Source organism: Thunnus maccoyii, chromosome 17 (genome assembly GCF_910596095.1).
Source record: "Thunnus maccoyii chromosome 17, fThuMac1.1, whole genome shotgun sequence".
NCBI classification, from domain to species: Eukaryota; Metazoa; Chordata; class Actinopteri; order Scombriformes; family Scombridae; genus Thunnus; species Thunnus maccoyii.
This window is the reverse complement of record NC_056549.1, coordinates 24,066,894-24,086,091: the sequence shown is the minus strand read 5'-3', so window position 1 is coordinate 24,086,091 and position 19,198 is coordinate 24,066,894. Positions and strand designations below refer to the sequence as shown.

General features: G+C 38.8%; 1 protein-coding gene across 5 annotated transcripts in view; it reads right to left on the bottom strand.

Annotated features, from left to right (window-relative positions):
* Positions 1-7,679: 7,679 nt before the first annotated feature.
* LOC121882320 (dystrobrevin beta-like) overlaps positions 7,680-19,198 on the bottom strand; it is a 32,861-nt gene continuing 21,342 nt past the window's right edge. For 2 of the 5 annotated variants that reach the window (XM_042390490.1, XM_042390491.1), the window contains exons 12-22: positions 18,726-18,803; positions 16,923-17,007; positions 16,641-16,720; positions 16,049-16,162; positions 13,528-13,624; positions 13,232-13,252; positions 12,805-12,958; positions 11,960-12,049; positions 11,749-11,796; positions 10,317-10,349; positions 7,680-10,079 (exon numbers count right to left, since the gene is read on the bottom strand). In XM_042390490.1, the coding sequence (XP_042246424.1) occupies positions 10,342-10,349; positions 11,749-11,796; positions 11,960-12,049; positions 12,805-12,958; positions 13,232-13,252; positions 13,528-13,624; positions 16,049-16,162; positions 16,641-16,720; positions 16,923-17,007; positions 18,726-18,803 (775 nt within the window). In that variant the 3' untranslated portion in view covers positions 7,680-10,079; positions 10,317-10,341. The remainder of the gene's footprint in view (positions 10,080-10,316; positions 10,350-11,748; positions 11,797-11,959; positions 12,050-12,804; positions 12,959-13,231; positions 13,253-13,527; positions 13,625-16,048; positions 16,163-16,640; positions 16,721-16,922; positions 17,008-18,725; positions 18,804-19,198) is intronic. The other 3 variants (XM_042390492.1, XM_042390494.1, XM_042390493.1) reach the window with 3 other exon arrangements.

Genomic DNA, 19,198 nt, shown 5'->3' with positions numbered 1-19,198 from the left:
TGAACTGGCAACACTCTGGTTACAGGCTCATGTCTCTAAGCTTTAGGCCACCACTGCCCACTTTGCCACCTTAAACCTCTTGGGCTCTGAGGCAACTGCCCTGAGCTCCCAGGCCCTCAGGGGACCTGAAGGCATCAGTCTCAATGTGATGTTTGTGGTAAAAGTGAATAATACTATAATACTGTATGCACTATTAAAAATACAATTTAAACTGAAATGACAAGGGCCTTAAAATAACACCTGCATTATTATCTAATCTTACAACCACATCTTGTAGAAGGGCCCGAAGTTGAAATGGGTACAGTACATTTTTTGCACCAGAGCCCCATTGAGGGTTAATTCAGCTCTGACTAGGATGTCCCCCAAGAGCTCATAATTTTAAAGGATAGTTTCACAAATTTTCTGTCTGTCTTCAAACAATAGTCAGCTGTCCATCTAAACACTGAAAAGGGGTTTTGCTTATTGTGAATCCACAGCCCTCATTTACTGCAAAAATGTATTTTCAAACTGTACCTGAAGTTAATATGAGACTTCAGCAATCTGAGTTAATTAAATCAACTGGATATCTTCCAAAGTTATAGTCTTTTTGGTACAAAATTCCCTCTTTGTGTTTTACTGGACAGTGTTTCCTATTGAGTTGCAGAAGGAGGAATTTGGTAATAAAAAAGGGTGTAACTTTGGAAGATATCCAGTTGATTTGGTCTAGTTTTAAAGGGGACATATCATGTACACTCCCAGGTCTATAATATGTATTCTGGGGCTCTACTGGGGTATTTTTGCGTGATTTACAGTTTTAAAAAAACTGCTTATTTATCTTATATTGGCTCTTCATGCAGCCCCTCAGTTCAGCCTCTGTCTGAAACAGGCTGCTCCTGTCTCTTTAAGGCCTCCCTCCTGATGAGCCCTCTCCATTCTGATTGGCCAGCTCCACCAGAGGCTACATAAACAAACTATAGCAGTAGGACTTCACATCTTTTTCTCGTTCTTTATTGAAATAGAAACTTCTCAAATACATCCATACATGTTCAAGCCCAAATCTGATTTGAAATTTGCAATTCAATTCAGTTCAATTCAATTTTATTTATATAGCGCCAAATCGCAACAAAAGTCATCTCAGGGCACTTTTCACATGGAGCAGGTCTAGACCGTACTCTTTAATTTACAGAGAGAGAGACCCAACAATTCCCCCATGAGCAAGCACTTGGCGACAGCGGTAAGGAAAGACTCCCCTTTAACGGGAAGAAACCTCAAGCAGAACCCGGCTCTAGGTGGGCGGCCATCTGCTTTGACCGGTTGGGTTGAGAGAGCAATTGGGCAACTGGACAACGTGAACAACCTTAGCAACAATGTCTACAAAACAGACGGCTGTTTGTGGGCATGTGTGAACAATCTGACATTAGTTCGATGAGGAAGTAGAGGTAACATTGCAAACGAAGCGTTCAGAGCAGGCTAAAGCCCTGGCTTTTGACTTGCAGGGAGCATTTTTATACAGATTCACCCCAAGTTTTTGACTCTTAACCATGTTTAACACGGACATAAGTCGTGTTTCCATTAACCTATTTTCATGCGCATTTTGAAGTATCGCATTGAAAAAGCTTAATGGAAACGCCAAAATTCGGAAAAAACTCCCTCAATTTCGCAGAAAAGTTTTTACGCTCACTTGAGGCGGATTTTGGAAAAAAAGAGTTTATGCACAAAATGGGTAATGGAAACATATTTGTCGGACAAATAATGACGTTGAAAACATTTAATTCACATGACTGATCAGCTGTTTCCAGCTACAGCTAACCTGGTGTCGTGTAAAGGTACACCTATTGTTTTAAATAGCCAAACGTGCACCAAAAGTGTTATGAGGTCCGTCAAACTGCCTCGACACCCCTACTCCGACCTTGTTTCGATTTTGGAGTTTCAAATGAGGACCCAACGACCAAAGCTGAAAAAGAGAGAGATAGCACCAGCGAGCGAGAGACAGAGAGACAGCACGGCAGTGGTCAAGCAAGGAGAGCGAGCAGTAGAACAAAGCAGTGAATGAGAGCAATAAAACATTATTTTCTGATTATTTCACGGCGGTTACATTCTAAAACACAAATAACCATCAAACATTCAACAGATGATTTACTGTGGAAACAGATGCTCTTAGTTCAATTTTCCTCTGCATTTCTCCTTTTCATTCATTCATTACATACAACTAAAATAGCCGTAAATACAAGGAACAACAGGACAAATTTGTATTGGTTCTGTGGTGTTGGCATTTTAAATCTGATGCCTGCAGTGCACCATAGGAGCATCAAATGACGCACATCAAATGAGGCGCGTCAATTATCGCTTTCAGTGCATTTGGGCCTTAATAATCCATCATACTGTAGCAGTATTATATAAAACACACATTGCTCATGCTCATTTTTGACCCAGGTGTATGTCTGGGCATGCTCATAATGATTGGAAAGGGTAATATGACTTCATTGTAACAATATACAGTATGTTTTATGTCAGTGTGTAACTGCCTAAAGGCAAACTGTATCTATCTGCTAGAGGTCCAAATCTAAGCTTTACATTACTGCCACCGAGCAAACATCTTTAAATACTATTTAAATTTTGACCGTCCACCAATAATTAGAATTTGAACCCAACTTTTATGGTTGTACAGCTCATTGGCTTCGCTTTAGAGGATTAAAATGAAACAGGGTGATTTTGTTTCTTCTGTGCAATTCTGTTTAGTTTTCTTTTAGGTTGTGTCTCTCCATCTACAACGCACAGGTGAATGAAACATGTTTACCTGTTTGGTGGAGTCATTTCTTCTCTCTTACATTTCTCCACACGTTCTTCAACAGGTGAAGTTGAAGCCTGCTGCGGCATGTTGAAGCCTGCTCTCTTAACTTCCGTGAGAAAGGTGTTCTAAGAACCATGGGAAAAGCAGTAAATGTTGAATGAGCAGATGACGCAGACTGAGGGAGAAGTGTGGAAATCATAACGAGTGATTTACAGCAGTATAAGTGGACACACAAGAAGTTTTCCGACTTAAAAGGAACCAAATAAAATGGATAATGTGTTAAAAATCTGGGAATCAAGAGGACTACAAATATATCAACAAATTGGAAGCTTTATGAACCAAATTTGATTTTGCACAATGGAATTTTTATAAATATTTACAACTCCAATACTATATCAAAATTTTTCAAAAAAGAGAAGGCAACCAATAAAAAGTTTTATGATCTTTCTGATTTTTAACAGCAGGCGATGGATGAAAATAGTAGTGTGAGTTCATTTTTACTCCAACTGTCGATCAAGACTTCAAACTGAATTTTCATCAGATTATAACTGCTTGATTTTTTACAATTGGTGCTCTAGAAGAAAAGGTTAAACTCAGTTTGACCTCTGAGAAGAAAAAAACATTACTATACAGGGTCATAACTGCACTGGGTGGTGTGTATGTGGTGGGTGGGGGGTTATTTATAGCACTCAGTGAGGTCACGAACAACAGACAACCTCAATAACCTTTATTCAGTCTATAGTCTGCACCCCCACCTTGCATACACAGTCATGACCTCTGAACGAAGCTCATGGGAAAAGTGAGAACTACTCATCCATACTAATGAGGACACTAAATCAGGGAGAAAGTTGAAAAGTCTTAACATGGAAGAAAATTTGGGTGTATTTTTGAAGTCAATGCTGCTGGTGTTTATTTTTAGAAAATGGGTTATTATGACCCAAACTCTGGATCACGGGAAGATGGGGAAAAAAAGTATCTCCCCAGATTATTCTGATAATTTTTTCTTTGTCAGGCTTCTGCCCTTGTAATACCCATTCATTCCTAACAATCCTAACATGTTTGGATTTTGTAGGCTGGTAGGTTATAGCTTAAAAATAGGTGACAAGTTGTTTAGATGAGGCACTTTTTCACAACTATCCCAAAACCTTACACTCATTGTTTAGTCTATTGGTGGAAGAAGTGTTTCAACACTTTACTTAAATAAAAGTAGCAATATCACAATGTAAAATAATCTGTTAGAAGTTCAAGTCCAGTATTTAAAATCGTATGAGTGAAAGTATTACCAGAAAAAGTAATGTCAAGTTTCAAAAGTAAGTATGTTTCATTGATTTGTTACAAGTGGTGCATTAAAAGCAGTTCTAATGTTGTAGCTGGTCAAAGTTGAGCAAATTCTAACTATTTATTAGTCTGGTAGTTTAAAACAAGACAGTAATGTAACTTTTTAAAGAATAAATAAAACAATCCTCCTAGAAATGAAACGTTGAATTCATGAGCAATAAAACAATCCATTGCTGAGCTCAATACATTCCTTATTTGGTCTGGTATGACCAGCATCTTATGTTATATAAGGTCACAGATTAAAGATTCTACGGAAAATTACAGAAAGTTCAGTGTTTGATTATCCTGTAACTACCACTTGAGACCACATTGTTCAGCAAAGGTTACATAGTCACACTGAAGTCAATAATAATCCTTCATATTTTATAAAGTGTTCATATACAGTACCAGGCAAAGGTTTGGAAACACACTTCCCATTCCCTTGAAAGAGAAAGTGTGTCTTAACTTTTGATTGGTGCTGTATTTTGTGCGTAAAAGCCTCCATGGTTCACCTACACAGGTGTTTTCATTTACTATGCCTAATTAGACCTCTTCTCAGGACTATGTGGGCATGTTCAAACATTAGCATCTCCCTCACCCTTCTCTTGGTTTTGTTTTGCCTGTTAAACATGAACAGAGATGCACAACTGGGACTTTTAGTTCCTAGCTTAGTTCCCTCTGGTTCCTGAAACTGGGCTTTAGAGTGGGACAACTTTCCCTGCTATCATTCCTGACATCATCAAACTATGTACCCTGGGGTACATAGTTTGGTACAACTTACACCTGACTAGGTCTTATCAGCCAGAGTAATTGAAAACACCTGTGTGGGTGTGCAAAGCCTGCAAAGTAACTAGTGACAATAGCTGTCAAATAAATGTAGTGGAGTCAAATAACTCCTTCTGAAATGTAGAGAAGTATAAAGCATAAAGTGCATAACATGAGCATACTTACACGTGCATTAACCTTTTTTTTTTGCCACTTAGGGGCACAGGAAACTTGTCATATCATCAACTTCTAAGTTAATATGTTTAACTTGTTAGAAAACAGTTGCTTATTTACACATTCAGCAGTTACAGAGCAACATAATCACTCATTTGGATTCATGTTTCTGTCCACCGGGTGAATGTAAGTGCAATATTCACTCTCTTAGCTCTGTTTTTGCTCTCTACCAACTCCTGAGGGAAATATCTGGCTCTTTAGCTGCTAAATGCTCCACTATGTTCACCAGCTAGTCTCTAACTGTGTCTGTTAGCTGGTCTGAGCTGAGCAGGTAGTGTACACTCGGTTTTTAGAGCTTTTTCTCTGAAAACAGCTGCCTGCTGCAGCCAAAAAAATGCTCTGTAAGAGCACTGAGAGTGAACCAAAAGAGTAAAGTTGCAGCCGAACAGCTAAACAATGAGCTGGAACTCGCTATAAAGCTCCATAAAGCCGAGGGGAGCTGCAGTCAAAATTATACTGAAGTTCGGTACTTGAGTAAAATTACATTTCATCACTGGTTTAGTCATGCCCTCATTTTCCATGTGCTGCACATCTCAGATTTTTAAGCCCCTAGTTTATCTTTCTGCTGGGATTCTGGTGTTGAAATTTCTGCAATATTGTGGAATTTAGAAAAGCTGTACTCCAGACAAGCAAAGTCAAGGACATTTACAAATGGGTCACTTTCCAGGAATATAGCAGAGTGTAGTTTTCCAACTTGTTTCACATTATTTATTGCATCAGAATGCTTGTGGCCAGACTGTACAGCAAAACAAACTTTGAAGGAACCAGAAAAACCAAGAGGGAATAAAATGTTGAAGTCATGGAAGAGTTATGACATACTGTAGTAGAGGAAAGACATGGAAAAACTATTGAGTTATACATTACATACCCCTGTGATTATGTTGCTGCCCAGTTTTTTTGTGTCCTGGCGGTTAAGACCAACAGTCACAGAGACAGATTAAACTCTTGAGTTTGACGTTAAATATTATTTATTGCAGATGTAACACAAATCAACACTTTTCACTCACACCGTCAGCTCCGGCAGGTTCAGAGCTGAAGGTGCTTTACATATTCATGTCAGGACGTGTCTGTCCTGTCAGTCTTGATTTCTGAAAATGTGGGCTCATTTATTTATTAAATCATTCATACTGCCAGTCAGTCATTCAGTGGACTGAAAATGTGTTAATCAGTCACAAGCAGTCAGTCAAACATTGAGGAGAGCTGTCGATATCTGAAGGGAAAAAAAAAACTGATCTAGAAATGTACAACACAGTAAAGTACAGCTTCCTATGAGCACATACCAAAACCCTGACAATGTTGAAATACATATTATTGATAAAAAATATCTCAGAGCTGTTACATTAAAAAGATCAATCTAATCTATCACAAGCTCAGTAAGTCACTTTGGTTTATGCTTGATTTGCACACAGATGTCAGTCTGAAGATTTTTGGGGTGCAGGGTGCAGTTTGGGTGGCTAAAATTTGACCACAATCCCATGCATTTTACAGTTTGAGTACAGTAAAATTCATTCATTTTTTGCATAGACAATTTTGCAGTTGGAGGACTTTCAAGGCTTGAATGGAGGATAAACTCTCCTGGTTGAATCATCATCAGTTTAAAAAAAATGGGATAGAAATATCTGGTTCTTGAGGCCAAAGGTACAAGGCTGTATGTAAAAAATGTGAGGAGAGATGTCAACTGCAACTCCCAGGGAACATTGTAGTGACAGACATCCAATCACAGAGCTGAAAATTTCAGTTCTTTCTGATGGCAGAAGTCAAATTTAGATGTTTAGATGTGTAGTGTTTGTTTCTGATTACAACAGTGAAGCATTTTGAATGACTCTGATTAACACCTCTGGCTGGGTTCATCTCAACTGCTGAGGCTCATGGGTAATGTAGTATCAAAACTGAGATATTCTCCATACCAAGCAGACGATAAAGAATGTAATTTCTCTGACACAACAGTAAAATGTTTACAACTGATTGTTCTATAATTCGTCCAATAAAAACAAATGAAGTTGTTGAGGTTGTTATTAAAGGATCATTTCACCCAAATTAGGAAACAAACAGATTTTTAGGCACTATTTCTTCAATAAAAAGTAGTTCCAGTACAAACTGTTCACTGTGTGATCGGTGGATTATCCAGAGTGGAAGGGACAGTGTTTCTGGAAACAGATGTTTCTGTTATTGTTTTTGTTTTTAAGTTTTATTCCTGTGAATGCCACAAACAAATAATTTGATCATTTCATCACAGGTGACAGCTTGAATGTAGACATGAGTTGTAAGCAATTTAATATCAAGATTTTTTTTAACCCCTGAAGAGGTGAAAGTATCCCATATTTCACAAGAAAAAGAAAAAATAGAGAAACAAACATTATTTTTATAACTGATTTTATCATATCTGTTCAATCATCTTGTGACCCCTCAGATGTAACGACAGGTTGAGAACCACTGCTCTAGAGGAAAGTGAGAGAAGTTTTTGTAATTTAGGTGAACTGACCCTTTAAAAGAAAATGTTTAAATGTGAGTATTATTGAGGGATAAATACTTCCAAAACACACTTTACCGTTGAAGAAAATAGTTTCATATTCTCACTTTTTTACACACACACACACACACACACACAGCGCAGTAATCAGATATGTCCTCTTTGACTGTAGTCCCACTGCAGTACCAGGAAACACAGAGGCTGGGACAACCTGAGCTGCTATCATACTGGCGCAAATCTCATCCAGGTTTTAGACACCAGGGGCCTCATTTAGAACCACTATGTACGCACAAAACAGGACTTAAAAGATACATGCATCACTTCCCATGAAACAGTTGGGATTTATAAAAACAAACTTGATGGGAGAATTTGCACACCTGTATCAAAACTCTGACCCATGTGTAAGAACACTTTGGAGACAGGGAATACTGGCCACGCAGATGGTGAGGTGGTGAATTGAAGCCAGACTGTATAATGATTCCTCTCCCACATTTAATTTCACTTAATATCAAACTTTAATTATAGATCCACTTTATCATAAACATTCAAGCTAGCGGTGTCACTTGCACTTGTAGTGAACCATAACTATTCCATAAGCACCTTTCAATTTTAAAAGATATAAGCCAACTCAAATCTTAACCCATTACATCTGTGATTTATTATTGAACTATTCATGAAATATTGAGCGTAATGCACTGTCTCACCATCACATTCCCAACCGCTAGAGCACAGAGGAGAGGGCTGGACTGTATGGTGCTCACATCCGTGGTCAGTTGTGGAGCAGCACAGCTGCTGAAATGCCAGGATGATGCCAGAATGTCGCAGGAGACAAGATTCAGGAAAATCTGGCTTGCCTTTCCCCAATATTAAGCGTGAATATAGTGATTCCTTTTCACCTCAACCACAATAACTAACTGATGAAATTATTATCATCAGTTGTAGAAATACAAGATGACATCAAAATAACTTTAAAGAATTGCAGAACAGAGCGCTAATAGATTTTTGATAATATCTTTTAATCATGTGCATATATCACCAAATATGATTTCATTTTTCATGTAGTTTTTGTGTGTAAAATTGCTGCAGTGAACAAGACTGTGCTGTCAGACTGGAGACACCGCGGTGGCTGTCACACACACTCTGCCTTCTCCAGTCACCTCTAGCACATCTTCACCACCTGCACTCATATATGGACTGTATAAATTAGAGAAATATCTGTATGCTGGATTTTGGAGTAAATATAGATGAATACAGTGTTTATTGTATGTTGGATATCGAGTGTGTGGTCTCATCAGTCATGTATTTGTCTATATACAGTAGATGCTAAACAAACACCAAGCAGTGAGCTTCAGTGTCCCCGTGCCTCCACTAGTCCACACGCTGACATTGTGCAGCAATGCGCTTCTTGGCATCTACCTCCATGTCTGACCACTTTGTTTAATTTCGGGAATTGTTTAGTTTATTGCACGGACTGCATTAACAGCCACTGCAGCCATCAGCCTCTCAGACTTTCTTCTGTTACTGCTGCCGTTCTCCACAGGAACGATGCGTTGCCTACATCAATATTCATGAAGGCTTTTGCATTGACCATTTATGGTTTACTGTGGGAGTGAAAGGGGTGGGATATGAGGTTCGTCCACGTGCGCACATTTTCAAGATGATTGTGATTTATAAATGGAAACATGCTTGCGTTCATGCGTGCACGGTTTTATAAATCTGATTATTTTTTGGCGCACGTCATTTTCATTTTTTTGTGTACACGTCCACTTTTGGTATGGATCCTACACACTCTTTTATAAATGAGGCCCCTGGACTGGGATTAGGACTTCAACTTTCCACTCTGCATCCCGAAGGAGTCCCGAAGCGGGGAGGGAGGGGGGCAGGGCTTGATACAGCAGGAAATGTCCCATTAAAGCTTATCGTCTCAGCAGGGCCTGACCACACTCACGTACACATAAATGCTCAAACCAAATGAATAAATGGCAAAAATCAAATCAAAGCAAAACAATAAATACTAAGCACACAGTGCCGAAACTTAAAACGTTGCAACTCTCTTCTTGTCTTTTTAACATCTGACCCTCTTGTTTTTCCTTCGCTTTTTCTCTCCACTCCGATAACATCCAGTATCTCCATCTTGAAACTTTCCTGCACTTTTATGTTTCACAAAATTCCTTAAGAAAAAAACACATCTTTCTGTCTCTTCGCAATGTCCCTCTCACTTGCTCGACCCTCTCGCACCTCGAAACGCAGAGCACACACACGCTACAGTACAAATCAGTAGGCTTCAGATTCCTTGTTTAGCTATGCACGATCAAATCAAAACAAAAGTAAAACCACAGTGACAAGACAAACACAGAATCACAGCTATACATCAGTAGGGACCCAGCGGTCATTTGGTGTCCAGCATCGTGATTGGTTGATTGACAGTGGAGCTCCTAATCCCCACTGGTTAACGATGAATATAAGAAGTTACACTTTAATCCCAGTAGGGTCGGTCTTCTTTGGCCGTGATGAAACATCACTCTGCGTGAGGAGAGAGAGACAGCTCAGTAAGACTACTAACCCTTCACAAGATTTTATATTCATGTCCTATGGAATTAAAGGAATAGTCTGAACTAACTGAAAAAAATCAAAAATTCACTTTACACATCAGGTAACAAGTGCAATCTCATTCATTAATGTGAAATGATATTATTCTAAGTGCTTTACTAAGATTATTATCACGTGGTTAAAAAGGGGGGATTACATGATATCACTTACTGTTTTTGTTTGTCCTGCCATCATTTTAACCTGCTAAAGAGAGAAACAAAGTTTTGTTAACAGTTAGCAGAGGTGCTACAGCTTTCTGCCAGGAACTGTAATAAGAACCAGACCAGTTTTTAGCATAGAAACATGAAACAAGACTGTATTTGGCAGGTGCTACACAACTTGACTGACTCCGGAGAAGAGACTCAATCGTTGAAAAGCCTGAACATGAGTATTTTTTTCTATAAGTTTAAAGACTTAACTATATTGAACATGCAGGGCTGAACCTTGGCCTCCTGTCTGGCTGTTCAGGGGTCGGCGGGTTAGTAGTGCAGGTTAGTATTCTAATGAGGTTTTAGTCTGAGCCTGGGGAGCAGACCAGGAAGTAGTTTCATCACTTCTTCTCTGCAGGCGGTCCTCTCGTAAAGAGGAGGGGCTCCATAAAGCACGGCTAATGAGATGGCATGTTAATGAAGCTTGCTACAATAACGACGAGAGCACCTGGAGAATAAGTAGAGTTGTATAGAGGCTGTGCACGCGGTCAGACATTAACAGTAAGACAAGCAGGAAAAGCCGCAAGTACAAGTGCATTAAGTCTTGGCAGAATAGCAGATGATGTTATCCAGAGCGACTTTTAATGTGTGCTGAAGTAAAATAAGATTCAGTTTCCTGCACTTTCTTGTTCCCTTATCAAATGTGATTTTGTGTTTTCAAAATCGGAAGTTGATTTCAGCTATTAAAAGCTTACCAGTTCTCACCAGCATTTGAAGCACATAAAAAAGTTCTTGTGGAGCAAAAGTTCTTTGTTTTTGCAGTTTTTTTTTATTATTACTTATTTATGTTATCTTCTTGTTATTTTACTGTTTGCTGTTAGTCTTACTTTTGCATTTGTGGCTCCAACCCTGTGAAATCTCTCCCTGTACAAATACGGTCAGCAGTCTCTGTAGAAGCTTTTAAAAAACTATTGAAGACCAATCTTTTTAAATTGGCTTTTGTGTCTTCTTGAGTTGTTTGTTTGATTGTATTTTTTATTCTTATTTTTATTCATTTATATATTATTTTATTTCATTCTAACTTGTGGCACATGTTTTTACACTATGTATGTTTTTATGGTCTTATTTTCAACTCCTGTGAAGCACTTTGTGAATTTAATTTTTTGTGAAAGGTGCTATACTAATTATTATTATTATTATTATTATTATTATTATTATTATTATTACATGATAAGGTAACAATTAAATATACTCATAAGAACAAGCACTAGTTATAGATGTCTTAATTCAGCTATACTGATATCAATCTTCAAAAATCCATATCAGTGAACCCCAAAGGCTTTAAAATGATTGTGTTAATGTGAGGTGTCAGAAAAATAAATGGAGAAAGGCAAGAGCAAGTGCATGGAGTAGGGAGAAGATCATAACTCTCTCCTTAAAAGAGATTAATTTACCTCTGTCCTTCCCGTTCAGCAATCTCTCCTCTTCCTCCCGACCATCATCTAGTCCCAAAGGAAGGTAAAAAGTCAACATATGAATGCAGGCCAGACTTAATTTCACTTTTTCTTAAGACATATTATTTGGTTTTATAAAATAAAGACAAAAAAACAACTTTTGACCCGTTTCATTTATACGGTATGTGTGTGTGTGTGTTTTTGTGTATACCAGAGTGAAGCTCTTTGACCAGTGAGGACACAGTGTTGGTGATGGAGTCAGCTGCTACCAGAAGGTCGTTCCTCAGGTTTCTTCTCGGGCCTAGAGTAGAGAGATGCAAAAACCAAAAACAAATTTTCTAAAAAAGATATTATCCAGTGTTACACATTGTGGTATGAAGATTCAACCGACATTAACTAACTGTTTTGTGACAACCATTGATTCAATATATTGATTTTTGAGTTCTTGTGAGGCATTATCAATTACTTTATCTCAATTCTCTCATCTCATGTCCAGTGACGTAATGTGAATTGGAAAAACAATACAATTCAAGTGATCAAGTAAAATACCTTTAAAACACTTTTGAGGTAATATCCTCTCTTTCTTACACATATTTTTTTTTTCAAAAGCAAATCTAAAATAAACAGAACTCATTAAAAACCCATACAATTATTTTAAAAAGCTGGGGAAAGCTGTTATAGGATTTGGGGGGCTCATTACATTCCTCTTGACAAATAGACCACTTCCTAACTGTTGCCTCTTGTGAAGTGGTTTACATTTTAAACCCAACACAGGTCTTCATAATCCACCAGAGACTGAATAAATGTATGCAGTAAACACTGCTGGGACTGCAAAGCAATAATCATATAAAAAACAATAATAAGTAATTATACAGAACATTTTTAGCATGCTGAAATGCAATGGATTAACATATAAACCTTTTGTGGACCAAGACTAAATCCTACCGGAAAATCTCTCGTGTGTCTTTGAAATGGATGAAAAAAGACTAGATCTCTGTGTGTAAAACCTGTAATTACTGTAGAACGAAAGTTTATCATGCTATATCCCTATCTTACCTTGAGCAAAGGCCTCTTGTACATCACCACCCACCCCGGCGAGGGAGTCTTGAGGGGGGTACATGTGCATCTGGGGAGACGCGGCGCCAACTGAGCGGACGGTTGATGGGCTGGGTCGAGAAGGAGAGGCATGAGAAGAGCCAGCCGCCTGTGCCTAAGAGATGGATTTGTGAATGTTATATATTGCTTATGACCTACAAAAACCTCTTATTTTATTCTACAATAAATAACAGCTGACATCATCTCCACAATGTAGAAAAGGTTCTGGTGACTGCTGGAAAAAGGTAACTCCAATTATTGATCCAAAATATTTTGGTTCCACTTAAAAAACGAAGCAGTTTCTACATTGCTTGAAAAAATGACTTATTCTGAGATTGCACATTTCTGCATGACATTAGGGCTGAACGTAATTGGGGGATAAACTTACTGCCTGTCGCTGTTCCTCATCCTACAGGGCCACAACATGGGCAGTCGGAAAGAAACAGGGAGGAAAAGGATGGAAAAGAAGAGGTCAGATACAGTCGGAGCTAGAAAAGGTGAAATTATAAAAGGAGGAAACAGCAGAGAGGAAAGTGAAGTGTGTTACTGCGAGGACTGATAGTGTGCAGAAGGAGAGAGGAGGTGTCGAGAAAGAAGGGAAACCTGCCCTCTACACCATGCTGAAGACTATCGTTGTCAGTTTGTGTGTGTGTGTGTGTGTGTATGTGTGTGTGTGTGTGTCACCTTGAGCAGCTTCATCAGCCCTTCCAGCTGTACCATCAGTTCCCTCCTGCTCTCTTGCAGAGACGACATCCTCTGCTCCAGCTCATCTTTCCTCTGTCTGCAACGCACACCAAACCTCCATTACTGTCACATTAGAAATTATCAGACGGCAAGAATAAAGGAACAGAGGATTCACAAAGGACAGAAAGTGTAGTTAAAATAATATGAAATAATATGAACTCAAAAATGTACTAGAATACAGAAAGAGAACTGGACAACAAGGCCCAGTTACACATCTCATACACATGTCACATCATATGTCTAGGTATAGACAGTATGCATCTATTATTGGCAGATCAGAAATCTGTAAAGTGGTTTTCCTGTGCTAAATGTGAATGTAGGTATGCCCTTCAGTCTAGGCTGTATGGTCTGAGGCTAATGAATGGATTGGACAAAGCTGGGAAACTGCCAAAACTCCTCTCTTCCTCCTACACTTATGGCCTGATTAGCGAAATAAGAGAATGATGTTACTCAAGCAGGTTTTGAAGCACAGTATCATCCTTAAAAGACTCCAAAGGGAGCAAGTAGCAGAGGCCTAGTTGAGAGCTTTGCCAGCAAAAAATGAAACCCTAGAGCAGTCAGATGTAAACCTGGATTGCTGCGGATCAAAGAATGAGGGAACACTAGGTCAGACATTCTTGACTCTTTCCTGGGTTATCGTTTGTTTCAGTGTTGGAAAAGGAGACTCGGTGGAGAGCCAGCTGACCGAAACATGAGAGCGCCAGGCTGAGACAGACCGAAAAACCTTGAAACTTTGAAACCTTGAAAACATAATCAATACTGACACACACTGGTTCTCCGATGACAGAAGCACTATGCACTGAATACTGTGTAAATGCTCCAGACCTATAAGGCTTTCCAAGTATTTCAGAGATACAAACTAGATCCAAACTGCAACCGAAAACCACCACCGCAGCAAAAGAGACAAACAAAAATATGAGATAGGTGTTTACAATCTGTTTCCCAAGCAGTATGCGGTCTGGATGGGAGTTTAAAGCAGGGATACAACTCCTCTCTTTCCTGCTTGGCTTCCTTTCACATGGTAGGACAAATGAGCAAATAAACAAATAGAACAAGAGTCTGAGTCATAGAATCATACACGACAATTTCAGATTTGAGTCATTACAATATGAAGTAAAGCTTCAACAGTGGTGAGAGCAAAAATTTAGGTGTTGCCTTGTTTCTGTACCAAAAAACACTTAACTCTATAAAGAGGATCCAAACTGGCCGAGACATCCTGTGCGTAGACGTACCTACGAAACCGCTTGCTGGTAATTTCTCTTACGCACATACACACAAATACGGGGTGGAAATGTCATATGAGGGTGTGGTGGTGATGAGAGAGATTCCTATGATTACCAGATGCAAGATGTTGCACCCTTGGACAACTCCACATAACAATATTACTGATAATAACTTAATTATGCAGCAGATGAAAGTATCTGCTAATGAGATGTAAAGAAGGAAGGAAGAGTTGTTTCAAGTTAAGTGTTAATGTGCATTTATCAAATTAACATAAAAAAAAGAGTGTAGTATCCCTAAATTATGGGCATTAAGTGATGTGGGTCATTAATATTATTGTACATATTATTTAACCCACCCCAAGTCAGGTAATATGAGAGAATTCAGAAAAACGCAAGAGTCTAGAGATGATCTAAAATTTATAATTAAGTAAATATATAAAATTTCAAATATTCTCACCAGACCATTTACCAAAAACTAAGCTGTAAATACTGTCATTTGCAAAAACTTAAAGCCACTATGTGTAGAATTTGAACATTTTTGACTTGGGGGCGCCCCCAAGTGGTTGTATTCAAGAAGACACTGTAGCAGACAGCCATGTATCCTGCTACCACCAGTATGGCTGCAACAGTTTTCATCAAGATTTCCATCACAACATCTGAATGCAGCTATAACTACATAAAATATACACAGAATGGCTTTACAGCTGTTAAGTGTGGCACTTTAAAACATCATCATTACTGCAACTGCCCTAACCTTCTATAATTACAGTGTTCAAATGAGATCATGGTGGATAATTTGGTAGCAAAATTGTTACTGCTCTATATCAATACCACATAAACAGCATTGCTTCCAAATGCCCCTCCTCTTACTTAGGAGTTTTTGTTTTTACTGAAAAGCATAAACATGTTGGAACTGATTTTTACGTTGGCTTTTCTCAAAATCCACCATCTGTCACTGCCATCTGCCATAAAGCACTCTCCCTCCGTACTGAAAAGCAACACAGCAGGTTTCCCGCCAAATCTGACGCTGTGGCGCATAATGCTGAAATGTCATGAAGAGGCTGACAAACTTAAAACTATGTTGCTGCATCATTTCTGTGGGTGTGACTCATGAGGGCTTGGTCCAAACCTCTAGTGAAAACAAAGAAACAACTGACAGTCTTTATGTGCTTTTAGACTGTATGTGGGTTTCAGAGCAGCTCCTGGGCAGCCTGAACTCTGGCTGAGTCTGTGTTTACCTGAGCAGACGAAGCTCAGCCAGCAGAGTTGGGTTGGTGCTGCCCTTCTCCGGGCTGGGCTGGCACGCTGCGTCATGTTCTACACGGAGACGTTTGATCTCTGCCAAGATCTCTCTGAGAAATGAAAAACATACTGGTCAGCTAAGGCTGGGGAAGCATAACATGACTGAACACATAACAGTTCTGCAGGGGTTTGCAGATTTTTTGAGGAAAAAAAAAAAAACACTTGGAAAGTTTAATTTAGAGAATATAAACCTTACAAGCTGTCGCATTTGAAAAGCAGATTCTCAAACACATGCATACAACTATAACGTAGACACATAGATAAGCAGAAAAATTCAATATATGGACAAGGCACTTTTAGTGAGAAGGGAAATACTTTCCTGTCAGCAAAAGTTACTGGGGTGTAGAATTTAATGGCTTCCAAGATGTTTACCTCAACATTTTTACTTTTCCTTATTGTACAAGTATCAAGTAACATAGTATAACTTCGTAAACACTAAAACATTAACTCTTTGCATAATTACTAAAAGGGCAGATAATTAAAATAAATATCTCATAAATAACTCATCCACTGTTCACAAATTTCTACCTGTTTTTACACTCCAGCTGAGCAATGAGCTCCCTCTTCTGTTTGTTCACATCAAAGTTGATGCTCCGGTTAGGTATCACCTGAAACACACACACACACACACACACACACACACACACATTAGGCTACGTCACTGATTTCCACTGACTGTTTTATTATTTAATGCCCAAAAGAGGATTTAGTAAAAGCTCCTCTTAAGATCTGAGAGAGACCACTAACCAATTGTCTATTATTATATTTGCGGTTTACAGTGTGTGAGAAAATGAGGTGTTTTCGACTCACTCCTGTGCCGTCAGTCTCTGCCAGTCGGTTGGCGTAACGTGCGATCAGTTTGTGCTCCTCGTCTTGCCTGCTGGGAGTGTCCATGCTATTAATAGAGGGAGAAGGAAAATCACAAACTGACAGCAAGCAATATGGACTAATTATGATTTATATGGCTATTTTAGCTGACATGGCTATTTTAGAAATGTTCCACTCTTTCCATTATTTATAACCTGTTAGGAGTTTTCTGGTGTTGTACAAATATTCACATTTAAATGTATCAAATGTTCCCTTGTAACTACTGGAGGAGACAAATAGGAGCTTATACTATAACTGGGAACAGGTTCCAGCATGTGCTGAAAAAACAAAACAAAACAAAAAAACATGAACGCAGCCAGCAGCGATAGAAAATGTTGCCACTATTTCATCAGAAGTAGATGAACAACCTCACATAAACAAAAATGAAACACTTATTATTTGAGGGGTAGAAATGATTTCAGCAGTGATACGAAAAGTGAAATCTAATGGAATGTAAATGTGCAATTAAAGGTGCAAAAATGACACTGAGCCTCACTGGACGTCAGCAAACAACTATTTGCTATGTAAAGATACAGTGGAGTAATGGCGACCTGAGCAGTGAACGAAGTCACGCTCTGTGTGTGTTGTTATCTGAGCTTCTCTGTTCTTTGTTTTGGTAGCCACACCGGCCACACGTGCATGTTGGTGCATGTGCGCATGCATGTTAGTGCATGTGAGCATGCATGTTAGTGCATGTGAGTCCCTCCGTGTCCTCCACGTCCGTTTCCAAGATGGCAGCCACGTTACAAACTTTCTCAAATTACAGCTCAACAGTCCACTAAAATATATTTCTAACAGAATCTTGATCCATATTTGATCAGCATTGCTGAATCTGACAGTTTGATCTGATCTTGTGAGTTATTGGCTTTCTTTTTTTCCCTCCAACTTTATTGTGCAAGCAACACACGTTAGTTTTGGTGTGAGATGTTGGTGCTATAGTGCGACGTCTAGTGGCTGAATGTTGTGTATTGCAACTTTAAATGTAATTTTTCCATATGATTACCTTCAGCAAGTACCAAAGTGACCCAATAATCTCGATTTAGAGAACAAATGTTTCCTTTAATTTGTGGTTTGGTGTTTAAAAATGTACTAGACTGTCGACATACAGATGTCACTTCAGTCGTCAATCATTATACCAGCTGACCCCCTAGCTACTCTTAAAGGCTTTGAGAGGTTTTCCATGAATGATATTGATAGAGTTAGGGAATGGAATATTTCCACCATTTTTGGTGGGGGAAGTTTTTCCTTATCCAAATTGAAGGTCTAAGGATGGCGGATGTTTTATTGCTGTATGGATTGTAAAGCCCCCTGAGGCAAATTTGTGACTTGTGATATTTGGCTATACAAATAATATTATTCATCAAAAATGCATAAAAATTTACATTACTTGACTTAATTAAACTAAAAGAATACTGGACACAGCAATTAAATTAAAGTAACAGCTGGAATGCATCCTAACTGTAACACTGGCTACTGAGTGTAAATGAGTGTAAATGTTGCCCAAGAAGCTGATTGTGAACAGAAATGGAGATAGAGAAGACAACCCAACCTGCTACCACACAGCTTGGAAACTTTAGTTTATCATATTATAAAATATATTTCTGTGTAAGATTTTGCTCTTCATTGTAAGAGATTAAATTGGCCCTTACTCTGACTCAGCTAAAGCCTTACTGTACTGCACCTTACATCCTCCCTCTGATTCCCTTATGTAACCACCCCCCTGCTGCTTCCCTCCACCTCTCTCACCGTGGGCTGCTCTGGAGGCGATTCACATAAGCAGCGATCAGAGCGTGTTCCTCGTTCATACGCTGAGCCGCTGCCAAACTGGATGACCGAAAAACACACACACACATACAAAAAAAACAAAAAAACAACGACAGACAGACAGGAAATAAACAAACAGCATCACACACAATAATAATGACGCCAGCAATCACGCCAACAGCTTTACTTCACACACTGAGAAGCCATGCATTTTTGATGATTATGTGTAATTGAATATGATGTAAATTTGTCAATACAGCACCGTTTCTGCATATCTACCTTGTGATTTTACATTTTTCAGATCATCATATATTCTCATTTGCTATACAGTTTAACGTATCATGTATATCTTAACATATTTAATTTCATTTTTCAGTCATTGTTTTCATACAATACAAAGTCATTTCTCTCATGTTTCCATGACTTTTTGCATGTCTCAGCACATTGTATTGCTG